The sequence below is a fragment of the Vitis vinifera genome, chromosome 18 (genome assembly GCF_030704535.1).
Source record: "Vitis vinifera cultivar Pinot Noir 40024 chromosome 18, ASM3070453v1".
NCBI classification, from domain to species: domain Eukaryota; kingdom Viridiplantae; phylum Streptophyta; class Magnoliopsida; order Vitales; family Vitaceae; genus Vitis; species Vitis vinifera.
The window spans coordinates 8,218,928-8,238,035 of NC_081822.1; the positions used below are offsets into that span (position 1 = coordinate 8,218,928).

The 19,108-nt window shown below is 30.7% G+C and overlaps 2 protein-coding genes across 3 annotated transcripts; both read left to right on the top strand.

Moving 5' to 3' along the window:
- Positions 1-6,568: 6,568 nt before the first annotated feature.
- LOC100248828 (probable carbohydrate esterase At4g34215) lies at positions 6,569-12,361 on the top strand. Of its 2 annotated transcripts, XM_002283000.5 has the most exons (3): positions 6,569-7,230; positions 8,053-8,270; positions 12,137-12,361. In XM_002283000.5, exons 1-3 carry the CDS (start codon positions 6,649-6,651, stop codon positions 12,147-12,149), a joined length of 813 nt encoding a protein of 270 aa, XP_002283036.1. In that variant the 5' UTR covers positions 6,569-6,648; the 3' UTR covers positions 12,150-12,361. The 2 variants fall into 2 exon arrangements, with proteins under 2 accessions (XP_002283036.1, XP_010664546.1); XM_010666244.3 differs by lacking the exon at positions 12,137-12,361 and having other exon boundaries at positions 8,053-8,678.
- A 3,046-nt stretch (positions 12,362-15,407) lies between these two features.
- On the top strand, positions 15,408-18,280 carry LOC100253920 (probable carbohydrate esterase At4g34215). The gene is made up of 2 exons (XM_010666245.3): positions 15,408-16,102; positions 17,954-18,280. Exons 1-2 carry the CDS (start codon positions 15,467-15,469, stop codon positions 18,149-18,151), a joined length of 834 nt encoding a protein of 277 aa, XP_010664547.1. The 5' UTR covers positions 15,408-15,466; the 3' UTR covers positions 18,152-18,280.
- Positions 18,281-19,108: the final 828 nt, after the last annotated feature.

The window sequence follows — 19,108 nt, forward strand, 5'->3', positions numbered from 1 at the left end:
TTCACAACAAGGAGAGTTAGATTGATAAAAAAAACAAAGAAATGGTTTTTTTTTTTTATCAATTTTTCTTAAATTTTTTCTTTTGACTTGAAAAATATAAAACACTTGCATTCAAATGACAAATCAAAATATGATTTTCAAAATATTTCTTTAAAGTTGGTTTATGCATAACAAAAAATTACTAATGTCAATTGTTTTCAAGGTAAACATATCATTTTTTTTTTTGGTACGGGTCCCTAAAAAAATCAATTAGGTAATCTTTGATACCCATATATTTTAAGGCTCTAGAGGGTTAATCTTTTTTTTTTTTTTCTTTTAGAATCTAAAATAATTTAAAATTTTGAACAACATGAAAGGATTTTCTTAAAGGACAAGCACTACAAATATAATGTCATCTTTTACAAAAATTATAGATGGTGAATAAACTATTGTTAGATTTTTCTTTCATAAAATAGTTCTTAAACTATTTTTTTGTTCTTGAAAGGCTTCTAGTTTATCTTTTTTTTTCTTTTTTTTTTCTTTTTTGTATCAAAAATGCATTTTTAGTTAGCAAGAATCACATCAAAATATTTTTGTCCAATAAATAATTTTGTTAAAAAGGATGTTAATCATTCATTATTTTTTTTTAACTCATCATTTTTGTTAGGAATATTAGGCTAATCCAACCTATGGTAATCACCTTAGAGGGAGGTGAATAGGGTGATGGTCTCTTTTCGTAAATTTAAACTATATGAATGAAGAGACAATTATATACAAGTATATAATAAGCAATATAAAGACAATTGCATATAAATTAAAGAATAGGGAAGAGAGAATGCAAACACAAGAGTTTATAGTGGTTTGGCGCAACCCAGTCTACATCCACTCTCTTCTAACATTAATCCTGAGCTTCAGGTTCCACTAATCCAAGGCTTCCAAACCAAGTCTTCAAGCAATACAATTGGATTATGGTTCCAATTCACCCTTTTAGACTTTTGGCTCCAAACACCCTTTACACTTCTCAAGAGATATCCCACTCTTAAACAACCCCTCAAGTGATACCCCCACACTTGAGAAACTTCCTCTCAAAGATTTACAAATGAATGATCTTTAAAAAATCATAGTACAAAAACTTTAAGCTTAAATGATACAAGAAAAACTAGGATTGAATGGTGCACTAAGGATATGCAAGTTGTAGAACAATGGTGCACTCAAAAACACTCTTCCAAGGCTCAAATATAATCAAGAAAGGTTTGTGAAGGTTAAAACTTATAAAACAATGAAGATTGGAGTTTTTTTATAAAAAAAAAAAATGCAAACTAGCTATTGGGGGTTCGACCGGTTGACTAGCCATTAGCATTTAATGCTTGGCGAGTGACTGTTGAGCCTCAATCGGACCTCAACCAGACCTCAACCGGTTGAGGTTCAACCTTGACCGGGAAGAAAGACCACTAGAAGAGATAAACTTTTTGGCTTCCTTCACCGGTCCTCGACCGGACGAGCACAACCAGTCGACCGATTGAATCAGTTGAGCCATTTTTTGGCTCAACACCCAACCTTTTTCAACTTAAAACCTTTTAACACAAGTTTGAAAATCATTTAACACAAGGTTTTAGTTGAAAACATGAAATCATCCAATTTTTAAGATATTTAAAGCAATATTACTCTTGAATTATTTTGGTGCATAAATAAAGAATGAAATGCATGAAAGTCCTAGTGCACCAACAACCTTACAAAGAGATCTTATGAAGCTTTGGTCTTGAAAAACTCTTCTCTTTGAGGTGATCTTCTTCTTCATGATTTCTCCTTGGCTTGATTTGTCTTTGTGATTGCCACTTTGGAAATCATCTTGCCTAATCACACTTGAAATATGATCATTAGTTCTAAACCTTGTTTTGTTATCATCAAAATTAAGATTAATCAAACCTTGGTTTCACAATTTTCTTCTTCAAATGATGTTTTTACCTTCTTAATATTTTCAAAATTTTCTTTGAGCTTAATCATTGAACTTATTTTCAAGAGAATAAATTTTCTTCTTGAGAAAGGTATTTTTCAAAATCAAGGTATAATTCTTCAAAGATATTTTGTAATTCATCATTTATAGTTGAAGAATTTAGTTCATCTTCATGGTCTTCCAAAGCCATGAAACACATATTGACCACTTCATCTTCATTTTTCTATTTGGATGATTCCATGATTCCGTGTCACTTTCACTCCAAGTGACAACCATGACTTTCTTCTTCTTTTTTGCACTTTTGGACTCTTTCTTTGAATAAATCTTTATTCCCTTGATCTTTCAATACTTGATATACTTTCTGAATTATTGGTGATGATATCAACATCCATCTTCACTTTCCTCATCTTCCTCATCAATTATGGAAACTATGAATGCCATTTTTTTTCTTCAACTTCTTGATAATTACTCATATTTATTTCATGAGTCATGAGTAATCTAATAAGTTCTTGAAGTGGGAGCTTGGTGAGATTTTTGTCTTCTTGGATTATGGTCATCTTATCTTTCCAATTTTTTTTGGTAAAAACCTCAAAATCTTCATGACTTTCTTTATTTTGGTGTAAGTTTTTCCTAAGGCTTGAAAATGGTGCCTATAAACCTAGTGAATATTCAACTAATTTTTCAATAGCCTTCATAGTAAATACCTAAGGATGTTGATTTTAGACTACATGAGTAATTTCTAAGAGTTTCCATATGGCTTTGGTGGTTTCACATTGAGAGGTCATATTATATTCACTTCTATCTAATACACAATGGAGATAACATATAACTTTAACATTTAGTTGTGTATTTATCTCTTCAAACACAATCCATTAATGACTTGGCTTGGGAAATATCATTCCATTTATAAATGGTTCTTGAAAGATTTTTTTTTTTTAGGTCTTTTCCTACTTGATTTTTCTTTAACTTAATTTATCTTTATGATAATCATTTTCTTGTTACCTAAGTGCACTTAAGATAAACCATTATATGCAAACATTGTTTTGTTATCATAAAAACCATGACTAACCAAACCTTTGCTTCATAAGAGGTTTATTTATTTATTTTATTATTATTTATTTATTTTTAACTTTTATCTTATTAGAAAAAGTCAAATTTTTTTTTCAAATTTTTTCTTTTTCAAACTTTAACTTTGTTATGAGACTTAAACTCAATTTCTTATATAAAATAATCCAAATTTATTTTAAAAACTTTGAATAATTATTGTCTTAAAAATGAATTGAACTACCTCAATTTTATGTAATATGGATGAATTTACTATAAGTTAACAAATTTATTATCAAAAAAAGGCTAACTACAACTAAAATAGATTCATTTGTTTCTTAAAAAAAAATTAAAATCTTAAATATTTTTATAAATTATTATTCAAAAACAAAATCAATTGTATAAAAATAACTTAATTTAAATAAAAAAATAAATACACAAAATTCTAAAATTAAAACTAAAAATCTATTGCATGGAGTCTTTATTTTTATTTTATATTCTTAATAAAATTGAATTTCATAAATCTCTATAGATTCCTCTATTAAAAATGAAAAAAAATATATTCAAGTTATAAAATTTGGATCATAAATGAATTTATTAAAAAAAAATTAAATTTCATCCACTTACCCATGTAACAAAAGCAAAATAAACTATTATGGATTCGAATGATTTTTTTTGTTCATTTAGAATTTCAAAACATAATTTATACATATCTAAATATCTGGTAGAATAGAAACAATAGGTTTAATAATTAATAGCATAAAAAAATAACATAAATGCTTAATAACATTCAATTTTATTTAGACTTAAATCAAATTTAATTTTTTTTTTTAAGAGAAAAGCCAACACTTTGCTATTGAAGTAGAGAGAGGGGTGAGAATTCAACAGAAACATGGTTATTAGTGCAAAATTGATAAATTGAAATTAAGTTTTTTTGCATTAAAGGGACACAAAGAACGTTTTGTAAAGTAAACGTGTTAGAGGAAGTAGGTATGGTGGTAGAATCGGTATGTGTGATGGGAAGGGTCAATCCATCGTCGATCATGATATCATCAAATCCTTGATACGGGCTATAAAGAGAGAGATCACTCAAGTCAGACGCAACGTGGTGAGATGCTCTACTATCTAGCAGCCAAGTGGGAGTAGTGTTGTTGCTGAGAACAACATGATTGGCTCGTGGTTGCCAGGGTGTGGAGGGGTGATATCCCTGAGTGCTTTGAGGACAAGGTGTCGGGGATTGTTGATTAGTGACAAGCCGAAACATTGGGCTTCGCTTAGCAGTGTGTCTTTGAATACCACATGCTTGACAATGACCTAAATAAGGTTTGGGTTGGCGTTGATTATGAGAAAACTCAGTAGTAGAGCCTGGTTGTTGTGGAGTGGTGGCTGGTGGACGCTAATTTGGACGATTTTGGAAGGCTGTAGGATTTGTCGTTGCTAGTAGTGATAGAGGAGATGGTTGAGTGGTCTGAAAAGATGCTTCTTTGTTGAGAAGTTTCTCATGGAGCTTAGCAAAAGAAATTGACGTGTCACGGACATTAATTACATTAATGACAAATTTGTACTCATCACTTAGTCATTCAAGAACCCGATCAATAAGATCCTTATCATCAATTGGCTTCCCCAAAAGGGCAAGTTTATCGGCATGAGTTTTTATCGCCTGCATATATTCACTAATTGATTTTGAGCCCTTGGTACACTGCTTTAATTGTTCATTCAATTGTTTAATATGAACACGAGATGGTTTGGCATGGGTATTGACTAAGGTTTGTCATGCATCAAGGGAAATGGTGGTGTAGGCAATGATCGGTTGTAGTGAAACGGAGATAGCACCAAGGAGAGCGCTAAAGATGAGACGATCCTGACGCTTTTAGGTTGTGTATGCCGGATTTGGGGATGCAATACCAGTGACGGTGACAGTGGGTGGTGGTGGAGTATGAGCATCATCAATGAAGTGATAAAGATCATAACCTTTAAGAAGATATTGGATTTGAATGCTCCATGTGAGATAATTGGTGGATGACAATTTGGTGATATTGGAGAGATTGATTATAAGAGGGGGATGTTGAGGATCTTGGGAGTTTTGGATGGTGATAGGATCGTTGGTGGAAGATTGGGCTCTTGAATGTTGAAGTAGAGAGAGGATTATTGAGAAACAATGATTTGACTTTTCCATTAATTAAGAATGAATATATATACACAAAACTTAAAACACAAAAATAGGAAACAATCCTAAAATTTGGAGACTACAACAAAAATAGGAAACAATCCTAGAATTAGGAAATTACAACAAAAATAGGAAGTTACAACTAATTACAAGAATTTGAAAATAGAAAGAAAATATATTGTAATGAATTTTCTAATATGTGCAAGTAAATAATGACATACACTTTTGATAATGAATAATATACAAAAAAAAAAGTGAAAGGATATATAAAGTCCGTTTGATAATGATTTTAAAAAGTATTTTTAGAGTGTGATTGGAAAATATTCTAAAAAGCGTTTTTAGTATTTTTAACACTTAAATAATAAAAAGTTTTAAGTATTAAAAATATTAAAAATGATTCTTAAAATTACTACCAAACGAACTTTTAGTATTTTTGAAAAAAAAAATTAAATGTTTGATAAATTTAAAAAACATGAAAAACCACTTATAGAATTGAAAAATCATTTGTAATGTTTTTTTTTTTTTTTAGAGAAAAACTTGATTCTCCTAAAAAGACTTCTATGAAAACCACCAACGCACTCATAGTACAACGAGGCTACTTTCTATGTTCCTTATTGATATTGAATAGAATTTGGAGAATGAGCAGTTTCTCAATTCAATCTATTGGATTCTAAATATATTACATTTGTCTATGGTAGGACATTACAAAGATGGACTGGGATTTATGATGTGTCAATTGCCAAGCATACCTTAAGTCACTTGATTGATGTCAACTTTATGATAAACATGACATTGGAAGCTCTATACTTTCAGATCCAAACCTTCCTCTTTTCAATTCTTTAATTGAAAAATAATGATGAGGTTATGGAGATAAATGTCCTTTTTTCATACCAAGCGAAGTGATCATGTGGGTACACATGCCCACTTGGTGTTTAATTATTGGGACTCTTCACCTGCCGGTCAAAATGGTCCCTTTGGACCATATATATTATTTGGAAATATTTTGATAAAATAGTCTCTTTGATACCACCGAGGAAACTGAAAGAGTCATTGTATTTATTTTATTATTGTTTTTTTAAATAAGTTTGAAATTATCTTTTAAAGTTCTGATTTCTGAAAAGGAAGAAATCATTATGCCTTTAGTAAGAATATAAAAATTATTTTTTATGTATTTATTTTATAATTTTAAATTAACAATAAATTAACCACATATATAAGATATGTGTGTTACAGTCATATATAAGTTGTTTTGTTCCTTAATTCGAAAAGATGTCCAAGTCGTTAATTTCAATCGAGGGGACAACTTCACCAGAAAGTCGGGCCTCCTAGTTACGGCAGATGTGTCGGTCCATATATAAAGAAATAATATTTTTTCTATTTTATATATATATATATATATATTGGAAGCCATCTGGTAAAGTGTCTTGCGTTGAAGATGGTGTAAGAAGAGAGAGGGGACTCCAGTTTGCTGCATTAAGCCGCAAAGTGAGGGACACAGAAAAGAATGGGGTCCTTGTCGTTGGTGCTAATTCTTCTGTCTCACGCCTGCGCTGTGAGTGCTTCAGATTCGCGTCTCCACAATGATAACATATTTATCCTGGCCGGACAGAGCAACATGGCTGGACGCGGTGGCGTTATTAACGGAACCTGGGATGGAATTGTCCCTTCCGAATGCCAACCCAACCCATCCATCCTCCGACTCACTGCCGGACTCACATGGGTGGAAGCTCGAGAACCCCTCCACGCTGACATTGATACAAACAAGACATGTGGGATTGGACCTGGGATGGCCTTTGCCAATGCCGTGTTGAGGGACCCTGCCTTTGGGATTGTGGGCCTGGTTCCTTGCGCCGTCGGTGCGACCAACATAAGCGAGTGGTCTCGCGGGACTTATCTTTACACCCAGTTGGTGAGGAGAGCAAAGGCGTCCCTGCAGCATGGTGGAAAGATTCGAGCTCTTCTCTGGTATCAAGGAGAGAGCGATTCTAAGAGTCCAGAGTATGCTAAGTCCTACAAGGGTAAATTGGAGAAATTCATCCTGGACCTGCGCACTGATCTGCGGTCTCCTATGCTACCAGTGATCCAGGCATTGCCTCTTTTCCTTTTTAAAACGTTTTATGATTTACTTTGATTTAACATCGATAGAGACCTTAGGTGAGGCGCTCAATGCTGCCTATTCTAATGCGAAACTTTAGCATAAATTGAGGCCAAATTTTATTATTTTATCCTGTCTTTAAAATAAGTTTGGGGAAGCATCCAAATGAGGGTGGGAGCCAAAGTCTGAAGGCCTTAGCAAGTGGGTTTTCCTCCAGATCTCAAGCATCCTCTAGTCATATTGATCAGGATACTTTTCTTGGATACCCTATCAGTTCTTCCTGGGTTATCATGCAATATACAAAAGGGGCAAATTCAATCAAAAAATCAGTTGGAAACTCATTATAGGGATATCTTAGGACTCTGTGTAGGGAAGATTCTGTTTTTGGGAAAGAACGTATAAAAGGAAATCCGAATTTGTAAAATCTAATTTTAATATGTTTAATGAAAAGGATTACTTTGATCACTTAGGTTTTACCTTTTTAATGACACGGGTATTAATTTTGACTTAAATGGGTACTATTTTGGGGAGAATTATTTTTGAAAGAGTTTTCTTTTTTTCTTTTATTTATTTTTTTCCCAATGTGAGTATGGGCCGGTTCATGTCTGCAACAAGGAGACTTAGTTGTTGGCCAAACGAGCAACAAACGGATCCGTTCAGGCAAAGAAAAAGCATTGGACCGTCTGCATTTTTATTTTCTCTCGCTTATTTACTTAATCACTCGCTTTAAAATTCAACCGTGTTATAACTTATACGTATGATAGCTGGCTTCTCTGAAATCACCTAAAGAATGTTGATTGTTTTATGGGGCAGGTGGCTCTAGCATCAGGAGGACCATTTATAAAGATAGTGAGAGAAGCTCAGCTGGGAGTTGACCTTCCCAACGTGACATGCGTGGACGCCATGGGACTGCCCCTAGAACCTGATGGAATACACCTCACCACCCCGGCCCAGGTTCGACTTGGAAAGAGGTTGGCCAGTGCTTTCCTTCAGACCGTGCCCACGCCCATTAGCAATAATACTTCCAAAAGGTTTTCCTCTTTCATTTCTAATTCTGTTATGGATCCATTATTTAGATTTACCCTAATGATCCTAACCATCCCATTGTCTTACATGATGTAAGCCATATCAATGCCTAACATTCTTTGACATCAAATTCTTGTCCAATTTGGAAAAACTGTGTTATGTATGGAATTTTTTTTTTTCCAACAAATTAACATTGCTCCATGTACTAAATTTGATTTATTCAACGTATTTGGCCCAATTTTACACAAATATTCAAAATTCTAAAACCATCTAAACAAACCATTACATAATCCTTTTGAGATATTTGTGGTCCTTGGAGTATCATATTCTATTACCATTCTAAATATATCCTTGCATAATCCTTAATATGCATAATATGCCTTAGCCCTTTCGTGCCAAGTAGGTTACATCTTGTAGGTAGATTAGCTTCTTAATCTGTGTCTTGAAATACAACATTTTCTATGTTAGCATGACTTCTACACGAGTACAAAGTAGTAATTTCCTCATCAGTAAGCCTCTTACCTCATACCTCACAATGATAGCCCATGCACCTCATGTAGTTGTTGACATAGTTGGCATCCTTTCTACCATGAGGAACATAAGGGAAAGGACATCCACCTTGGATGTTCCATACGTGGCAACACCTTTTTCAACTATGCCCTTTTAGCACATAGCTATATTTGGGCGAGGTGCTCTCTAAGGGTCTATTAAAATCAGCTTTAAAGATATTAGATTTGTAGAGTTATTTATTTAATTGCAAACATTTTTGGAAACACGTCTAATAGAGGGATAAGAAAAATTGATCTTATTGTGGCCTCAATGGACAACTTTTATATGGTGTGAAGGTGGACTTCTTGACCTAAGTCAAAGGCAATGTCCCTAAATTTCCTATATTCCATGGCTATCCTAGAGAAGAGAGCACCTTGTGTAGTTTATTATTAGAGGTAAAATGAAAACTATTCTAATCTTTACTATACAACTAAAGAATTGGTTAAAGAATTGAAGAAGATAGATGAGATTTATTTACTTTTATAAAGAAAAGAGATGTGCTTTAGAGAGACCCATGTATAAGGAGATTGTTAGAGTTGTTATGATGGACGATAATATACTTGAGACCATTTATGAATGAGATCTTATAAAAGTTTCTTGAGTTGAGGAATTTCCCAAGCTTGGTAAACTATTAGTGACAACCCATTAAGGAAACTCAATACGAGAGCAATAAAATACTATTAAATGAGAAAAAAAAATGTGAAAATGAAAAGAGAAGTATCAAGAAACTCGCACTATTAAACTACAATAAGCTCTTTGAAGTAAACACTACTGTCTCAAACTTCATTTTATAATCAATAAAAATCAAATATGAAACAACATGGAACAACATTATGAGGTCTAAGAAAAGGATAAGCATGTTGTTGTCCATTGATGGAGCATATAGAGGTACCATTTGCTAAAAACTTATTCTTACCACTAGCTACTTCTAGACATAGACAAGGTTGAGTCCCAGGCAAACATGATAGTAATAGGACTTCTTGGTAAAGTTTGATTACTTCTTTTTATTATAAGTCTATTAGAGTTAATTAGGTAATTGACACCCCTGCGAGGTATAAATTGTTTCCTTAAGTAGTAGTGCGATATTCTATATTAGTTAAGAGAATAAGGGTTTGTTTGGTTATTGTTTTTTAAAACTATTTTAAAATATACTTTTTAAAAACAATTTTTGTATTTTCGAAAAAAAAAATGTATTTTGGAATTGAATTCTATAAAACAATTTTTGTTTTAAAAAAAAATGTTTGGTTGAGTTAATAAAAAAAGTTTTTTAGAATAAATAAAACAAAAAACACGTTTGAAAGTTTTTTTTTTCTTCAATTAACTTGATATTGTAAGTATATAAATAATTTTTAAATTCACATTTTATTTAAATTTTAAAAATTATTCTAAAATTTATTTACACTAATTATAATTTTTGTTAATTTTTAGCAGATAAATATGAAGATGGAGTATTGATATAGATAAATAATTTTTATTAACTTTTAACAAGGTAAATATTAATATGGAGTATGATATAGATAATAATTTTTATTAAATTTTAGCTGATAAATATGAACCTAGACAAATATATCTACCAACATATAAGGAAGAAAAATCACTCAATTTTGATTTGGTTCCTCTTCCATACCCACATCCCGTCACACTATTTGCCCCATCTTTTCTCTACATTTTCCCCATCCTCCCTCCATCCAAATAACCTTTTCTTTTTTCTTATCCCATTTAATAATAATAATAATAATAAATTTCTTCTTCTTCTTCCTTTTTCTTTCCCATTCCAATCAATAGTTACTGCTCACGCTCCCACCATCCAGCAACTGACATTGCTTCCATCTTTGGAAACCTCACAACACCACTCCTTTCCACCTTGCTGTCATGCGTTGTCGCTCACGGCATCTCTATCATGGCCTTGCCCTTCAAAGCATTGCACTGTATTAGACACCTTTCACATCCACAATCATGGCAAGACCACCATGGTCTTGGTCATTGCCCCTGGTAACCAATATGGTTGCCATCTTCATCCTCCATGACCTTTATTTTGTGTTGCTAGAGGAGAAACCATATGTAAGGAAACATAAAAAACAAGTAAAGAAAACACGGAGAGTAGCTATTCTATGAACAGTAAAGAAAACAACCAAAACATATTTTCTTTATTATATGAAAAAAGACCTTTTGAGAACACGGGAAGCACAAAAAAAAAACAAAAATCACCTCATCATGTTTTCAGTATTTTTTGTTTTCAAGAACAAAAAATAGCAACCAAACAGGCCCTAAATTTCTAGTATATAACAATTTTCTTTAATTGAATAGACATGTTTTATAGTCTTGAAGATCTTTTGGGTTCACAAGGAATAATATCTATGCAAAGAGAGCATATTGTTATAAAATGTATCTAAGTAAATCCCCACTCTTGATATCTAACCCTGAAATAGATATTTGTCTGTTTGACTAGCACCACAATCTTGTACCATAGTCCTATAAAATTCAATAAAGATATATTTGTATTAAGAGGGTGATATTCCATATCAATTAAGTAAAAAAGTTTATAACACTATATATTTAGTAAGATTTACTTAGTTGGATAGACACATTTTAAAACTATAATAATACATTAAGTTTAAATAGATGATATCTACACATGAAGTAGCAAACCATTACAAATAAACCCTAGGGTGAGTTTATTGATCTCTTAAATGACGGATTGTAGCATGCTCCTTTATTTAAAAACCCTATTGAAATAAAATAGTTTAATGTAAAGGACATCCAAGGTAGACAAGGAAAATGTACAAAAAAGGCCACTAGGTTGATTCACACTTACTAATGGATGAAATTGAGGCAAGCTTGTCTTGTATACCAATAGGATAAGTTGGAACAAAAATTGCTTGAAGGGTTACTAGAATCATTATTATGCTTGAACAACCATGGGAAAGTTTGATTATGGACTTCATTATCACCTAAGTCAAAACGGTATAGATTTAATCATAGTAATCGGTGATCGCCCAAGCATGCTACATTTATAGTGGGTTCAATTATAGTGCAGATACAAAAAAAAAACATGGTTATTCTTAAAGAACATAATAAATAATAGGGGATGCCTATGTTTATCATCAGTGATCTAAAGCCTCACACTACCAGATATTTTGGATACTTGATTTTGCAATTGACATACAATATTTTAGTGGATTGTCATAATCTTATTTTAAACTCTAGTTATATGTCATTATGACAAGGTTTGAAGATGTATTTTCCTTGGACTAAAGATTCTACCAGTTACCTGACATGAATACTCACTATGGGTTACCTTTCTTTATTGAACATTTTTCAGGTGGGGAGCTTGAGTTTAAGGATGTTGAGTCCTCATTGTTTAGGAGGTTCGATTTTTTAGTATAGTGCAATGATTGACTTGGGTATTGCTCAGTTTGAGCTTAGCTTCGTACATATAGTCCTTTATTTTAGTTAATTTTTATGTTTCTCATTGGCTTAGTACCTCTAGTTTAATGGAACTTTCTCCAATTAAGTACACACTCAAATTATGTTTCGTATTTGTTTCTATAGTGTTTTTTTTTCCATTAGTTTTTATTTCTTCAATTATTTATTCACTTACAACTTTGGAAGAACTTTCTTGAACTAGTGAAATTAAAAGAATCACAAATAACTATAGCCACAATTTCGATTACACTATTAAGACTGACATAAATAAGTTTTTTATAACTAACAATTATTATGGAGTTTTTGTTTAAATTTTAGTAAATCATATTATCATTAAGGTTGTAACCTGAACGGGTTGGTTCGACCCAACTCAAACCTAGCTTGATGTTTAGACAGATTTGGACAAATATTTTCAATACTCCGGTTGAGTTTGAGTTAAATTTTCAAACAACCCAAGCCTATCACAAACCTTATTTAATGTTTTTATAATATTTACAATGTTTATTATCATAATTAATAATATTTATTTTCTTTTTAGATTTTAAAGAAAAAATTCAATTATAATTATATTATTTTTTCATGTTTTTTATTTTTATTTTATTATTATTATTTGAAATTTTATCTTATTTACTATTTGAATTTTGGTATAAATATGTATAAATAAATTTTTTTTTCTAAACTACTATATATAGATTTTGAATCATATAACCCGATTAACTTGAGTTTAACCTAATTAATCCAAATTTAACCTAACCAACTCGAGTTTAACTCATTTGTTGGTGCGACTTACTCCCCATGAGGCAACTTTATGATTTTTCAAGTTAAAAGAGCTTCGGACCAATTCGAAACAAAAATAAATAGATACGTAATTCCAATGAAAGGAACCCAAGAACCATATTTTTCTCCAATTTGAATTTTGCTAATGTTTTGAATGAATTCAAGAACATATTCAAAGAAATTCTTACTGTCAATAGAATGATTTGTGGATTTGGAATAGATAAAATAACTGAACCTAATAAGACAACGATTACAACCCATGAAGTAATAAGTACTTGGGCATGAACTTGAAAACTTGAAATTTTACCTGAATTTAGAAAAATGAGGTTAAATTGAGTACCTTGAGTTAAAAGTCTAGTTGGATTAAATTAAGGTTGATTGTTTCTTAATTAAGAACCGGCTTTGGGCTTAATTATCATAATCTTACTTGTATGCTTTTATTATTATTGGAAACCCTTCTTAAATCGTTTTATTTGTATTTTCATTTATCCCTAGTCCCAACCTTCATTCAAATTTAGGTTGACAAGTATTTTCGATCTCAAACCATGGGAATCCCTTTGATTCATTGCGTCACTATTTGATTATCACAATATATATATATATATATATATATTATTAGTTTGTGTGAATTTTGGTGTTGTTTTTACTTAAAACAATTCACTTTCAAAGAAGAAAACCTGTAATATTTTCCTAGATTCCACTCTTAAGTATAAAGTTTGCCTTTTAAAAAGACTATTTGATTTTTGACTTAAAAATAGTTTGAGACTAAGCACTCTTTTTTATTTTATTATTGATCAAAAGATTTTTAAACACTTAATACTACGTTAGGTTGATAAGATAGAATAAGATAAGATATGTATATCGTAAAATATCATATCTCATTTGATAGGAAATATATATAATATGATATGATATTCTAATATAGCATGTCAAATGAGTTATATTATGTTTATATTTAATTTATGAAATAAATAAAAATAATAATATGAAATATATATTATTTTTAATGTTTAAAATTAAAATTATATTATATTCCAATATTTTCTATTTAAAAAATTGAAATTTATCTTATATTTAACAATATTCATTATTAAAATATTTAAACTTTATAAATATTTTTTTATGTTATGTTATTCAATATATAAAAATAATTTATATATTATATATTAATATATGTTTATAATTTTTTTTAGTTTTATTTTTTAACCATAAATTTAATTTACAATAAAAAAATTATTTTATAAAATGAGTATATAAAAATAAAATAAAAACTAATTAAAAAAAAGTTTATAATAATATACATATCTCATGACATAATATGAAATTAACATATCTCATGTAAAACAAGTAAAAATAAGAAGGTGGATAATATATCACACTACTTATTCTATCTTATGTTTAGTTGAACATAGGATAAAATAAGTGATGGAATAATCTTATCTCCAACCAAATATGAGATATGATATAATATCCGTTTTTTTATCTTATCTCATATTATATCTAATCAACAAAACATGACCTATACTATTAAAAAGAAAAATTTTAAATTTTTTTACCTCAATTCTTTTTATCATTTTTCTTATTTTTTTGAAATTTGAATAAAAGATTCAAAAAGAAATTTATTATAAACCCAAAAAAAAAAAAAAAAACCATTGCATCAGCTAGAAGGGAAACGTGGTCTCTTATTTGTTGACACAATTCCATGATTTGTGTCTAGGACTATAGTCATGTTTGATTAGGAATCTGCCTATTCAACATGACTAGCATAACATAATCATTTGAGCTATTGAGATAAGTTGGGTCAAAACTCATTAGAAAACATAATTTAACTATAAACCAAAGACTTACTTTTACAAGACTAATCGTTTGAATCATATGTGTGTGTGGGCAAGACGAGGAGTGGCCGGGAAAAAGGGTGCCTAGGTATTGACAATAATGGTTGGATTAGGAAAGGAGGCGGAGCGGGACATTACTATTGCCATCCGATTAACTTTGTACGACCAGCAGAGGAGTATCCAGGTAAGTGGGGCCAGATCCGAGTCAAAAGAAGGATAAAGAAAAACGTACAATAATTATGACCCATGACCATCATCAATGATATAATTTTGTCACAAGGGAAAGAAAATTACTTTTTCTAAATCCTTCTCTCTATTTTAAGAAAAGCTTTAAACATTTTTCATCTTTTCATTAATTTTTTGAGTTTGCCTTTAGTTATTACTAAAAAAAAAAAATCACTTTTACTATGTATTTTCCTTTCCTCTTCGATAGGTTAAATTTGTGTCTATAAGAGGATTTATACTTGGACTGGGGATCTTAGTAGATATTTGAATGATTTTGAACTCTTTTTAACCCTAGTTGGAAGCAGTATAAATAGATTGGATTATTTTAGATATGGTTTAATTGCGAAGAGTCCGGGGTGATATTCTGTGTTGGAGGAGAGTTCATTAAAATGGAGGCCCAAGTTCGTTGCAGTAGAAGCACTAAAACCATGTCGACAACCTGGCTTTTAAGGTTATTTTGTACGTTGTTGGCTGTATCGTATTCGTATCCCGAGTTTGGTAGGGCATTAGAAGCACCCAAGGACATCTTTATTCTGGCAGGTCAAAGCAACATGGCCGGTAGAGGAGGTGTTCGCCATGGCAAGTGGGATGGGAACGTGCCACCAGAGTGCAGACCTAACCCATCCATCCTCCGACTCAATCCTCAACTCCAATGGGAAGAGGCACACGAGCCGCTTCACACAGGCATCGGCCCTCCAAAGACTCAAGGGGTGGGACCCGGCTTGGCGTTTGCCAATGAGATCCGAGCCAAAGGTTCCATGGTTGGGGTTGTGGGACTGGTGCCTTGTGCGGTTGGGGGAACTAAAATAAGTGCATGGGCGCGTGGGACGACGCTGTACAATGAATTGGTGAGACGAACGAAGGCCTCCGTGAGTGGAGGAGGACAGCTCCGAGCCATTCTGTGGTATCAAGGAGAGAGTGATACAGTGAGATCTGAAGATGCAGAGGCGTACAAGGGCAACTTGGAAAAGCTTATCATAGACTTGCGCTCTGATCTTAGTCACCCCACTCTCCTCTTCATCCAGGTCTCTCCCTACTTTCCTTATTTCGTTTAATTCACAGGTTTTAATTTTTACATATTTAAGTTTATTGATATCCTAAACATAAATTGATTATTAATTATATAATATTAGGATTGATTTCAATGAGAGCAATGAGGCTCAGTATAAACATACTAAGCCACTAATATTAAATTTAGTAAGTTAAAACACCTATATTTTATATATAAATTTTATTTTTTTAAAGAATAAAACTTAATTTTAAAGAATTTTTAAATACTCTTATCATATATATTTTTATTTAAAATATTTCTAAAAAATAAATCTGATAAATAAAATAAAATTATAAGAGTGTTAATTAAAAAAATTTGAAACCAATAATAATTGAGTACATTTACATCAACCCTAGGGAGTCTCGATGAAATTAACCTATATATAGAAAAAAGATAATTTGATTATTATAATCAAATGACTTGAATTATTAAATAAATAAAAATTTAATGTTTGTGCTAAAATCTAATAACTAATCATGATTTGATTCTAGCACCAATATAATAAGGTTAGGATGAATTGTATTTCAAAAATCTTTGGTTATAAATCTTAGATCAATTAATTACATAATTGCCCTAATCATTTAGGTGGGACAATGTCACAATAGTTATAATTTATAATTATAATAACTATTAAATGGTATAAAATTACCTTTTAATATTATTTATACTCTATATATGTTCATAACTTTAAATAACATTTAAAAGGCTAACTTGTGATCAAAAAACAAAACAAAACAGGAACTCTTCTATTATAGGCGGACTGAGATTTTTGTTAGGGGGTAAGAGAAAAATATTATATTAAAGTCATCATTTATGAATTGTAAGATAAGTAGTGGTATTAATTATTATTATTAAAAAATTAAATAATTTTAAATATTAAAGTAAACAATTATATCTTTTGGTCTCATTGTCTTACCATTTAATCTTATTTATTTATATTTTAATTTCATTCTTTGTGCAGATTTAAAGTTTTTTCATTATATTAATAGTTGATTATATTCTTGAGGCCAAACAAAAATATAAATAATTACTAAGAATTTAACCATTTTTTTTTATGCGGTTAAGCTAATCATAAAAAATAAGTATAAGAAAGAAAAAAATTGAATGAACTAAAAATAATAAGTACCAATATTAAATAAGATTTTATTTATTTTTTAAATTTTAATTCAATTATAATATATTATTAGTAATTAATAGTACATATCAGTTTTTTGGTAGCAATATTTGGTTACCGTTATTTTTTTATTTAAAAATTTTTAAAATTAAATTTATACCCCCGAGTTTTGGTTCCGCCTGTGCTTCATATACTTTTACTATAAATAACCATAGTAATTAATTCTAGAGTAGACAACACATTAATTTAAAAATAATAACTTTATGAATTTTAATGGATGGTATAAAACCAATTTTAAGATTTAAGTATTGCCCTTACAGACATTCAGGTCAATTATGCTCATCAGAATTATAGTCCAATTGATAAAGATTTTGAGAAATGTTTCTAATATTTCTAATATTTAAAAAATAAAAAACTTCAAATATAAAAAAAAATTAAAAACATTTTTTAAAATCATTGTCAAACATATTTTTATTGTTGTAATGTCCGTATTTATAATGCTGATTTTGTCTATAAAGTTATAGAAAGAAATGATTTAGACTCCATGGTAAACCAAATGCAACCTTAATTTCTTATTTTAAGCCTTACAGTATGTAGCCTGAAACTTACGCCAGAAAATTAATTTTCCATTTTGGATCAAGGCATTGAGGTGCATCTGCCTTGATTTTGATCATGCAATAAAATTGATGGACTGTGGGAATGGGTGGACAGGTGGCACTTGGATCGGGGGAAGGCAAATTTATAGAGACAGTGAGGAGAGGTCAGCTGGGAATCAGGTTACCAAATGTGAAGTGCGTAGACGCCAAGGGACTGAGGCTTGAACCAGATAAACTTCACCTCACTACAATTGCTCAGATCCACCTCGCTCAGAAGTTGGCTGCTGCCTTTCTTTCTGGTGATCAATCATGAATCATGAGGAGTCACAACCCTTTTAATCTAAATTAGTTATAGACATTTACCATATTACAGCAATTAATAAAGACGCTTTTGCAAATTAGATATTGAATATCAGCTTGTTTTGCCCTCCACTGAGACTTGTTCTACCCTATACATGAACTCCTGAACTTACCCCCTTTTAAGCGGCTTAAAAGTGGGCAAGTTCAGGATAAAGAAACAAATATTTTGTAAACAGTGATTTATTGTTCGTATTTCTTTTCTCCCAACATACCTTTTCCACAAGGTTTACAAAGGAGTCATGAATATGAAATGTTACTTTAACCCTTTGCATGTATCAGAACAAAATTTACAAGAAGATTAAAACACAAAAGATAAGGTTTTGTTTTGGTAATTGTTTTGTTTTACAAAAATAAAAATAAATAAAGTGTTTTAAAAAATATTTTTAAAATTGTTTTGAGTTATGTGAAATCAAGGTTTGACTAATCTTGATTTTTATGATAACAAAATAAGGTATGATACTAATGATACATTTCAAGTCAAGTAAAATAATTTCCAAAATGACAATTATATGGACCAAGTTAAGTAAAAGGAAATCAACAAAGAAGATGAAACCTCAAATAAAAGAGCCTTCAAAGCATTTTATAGGATTTCTTCTATGATTGTTGGCATACAAGGTTTTTCTATATTTTATTTTATTTTTTTTACTAAAAATTATTTAAGAGTATTTTGTTTAAAATCTTTTATAATTAGATGATTTTTTATTCTCAACTAAAACCTTGTACTAAATACTTTTTAAAACTTGTTTAAAAGGTTCTGAGTTAAAAAAGATAGTTGTTGAGCCAAAAAATGTCTAGTTGGTTAATAGTGAATTGAACTAATTTGACCAATTGGGAAATCGGTCAAAGAGTGCAAAATTTTCTCTCTTCTAAAAGGGTTGTCTTTTTGGTCGAGTAAAACCCTTTCCCGGTC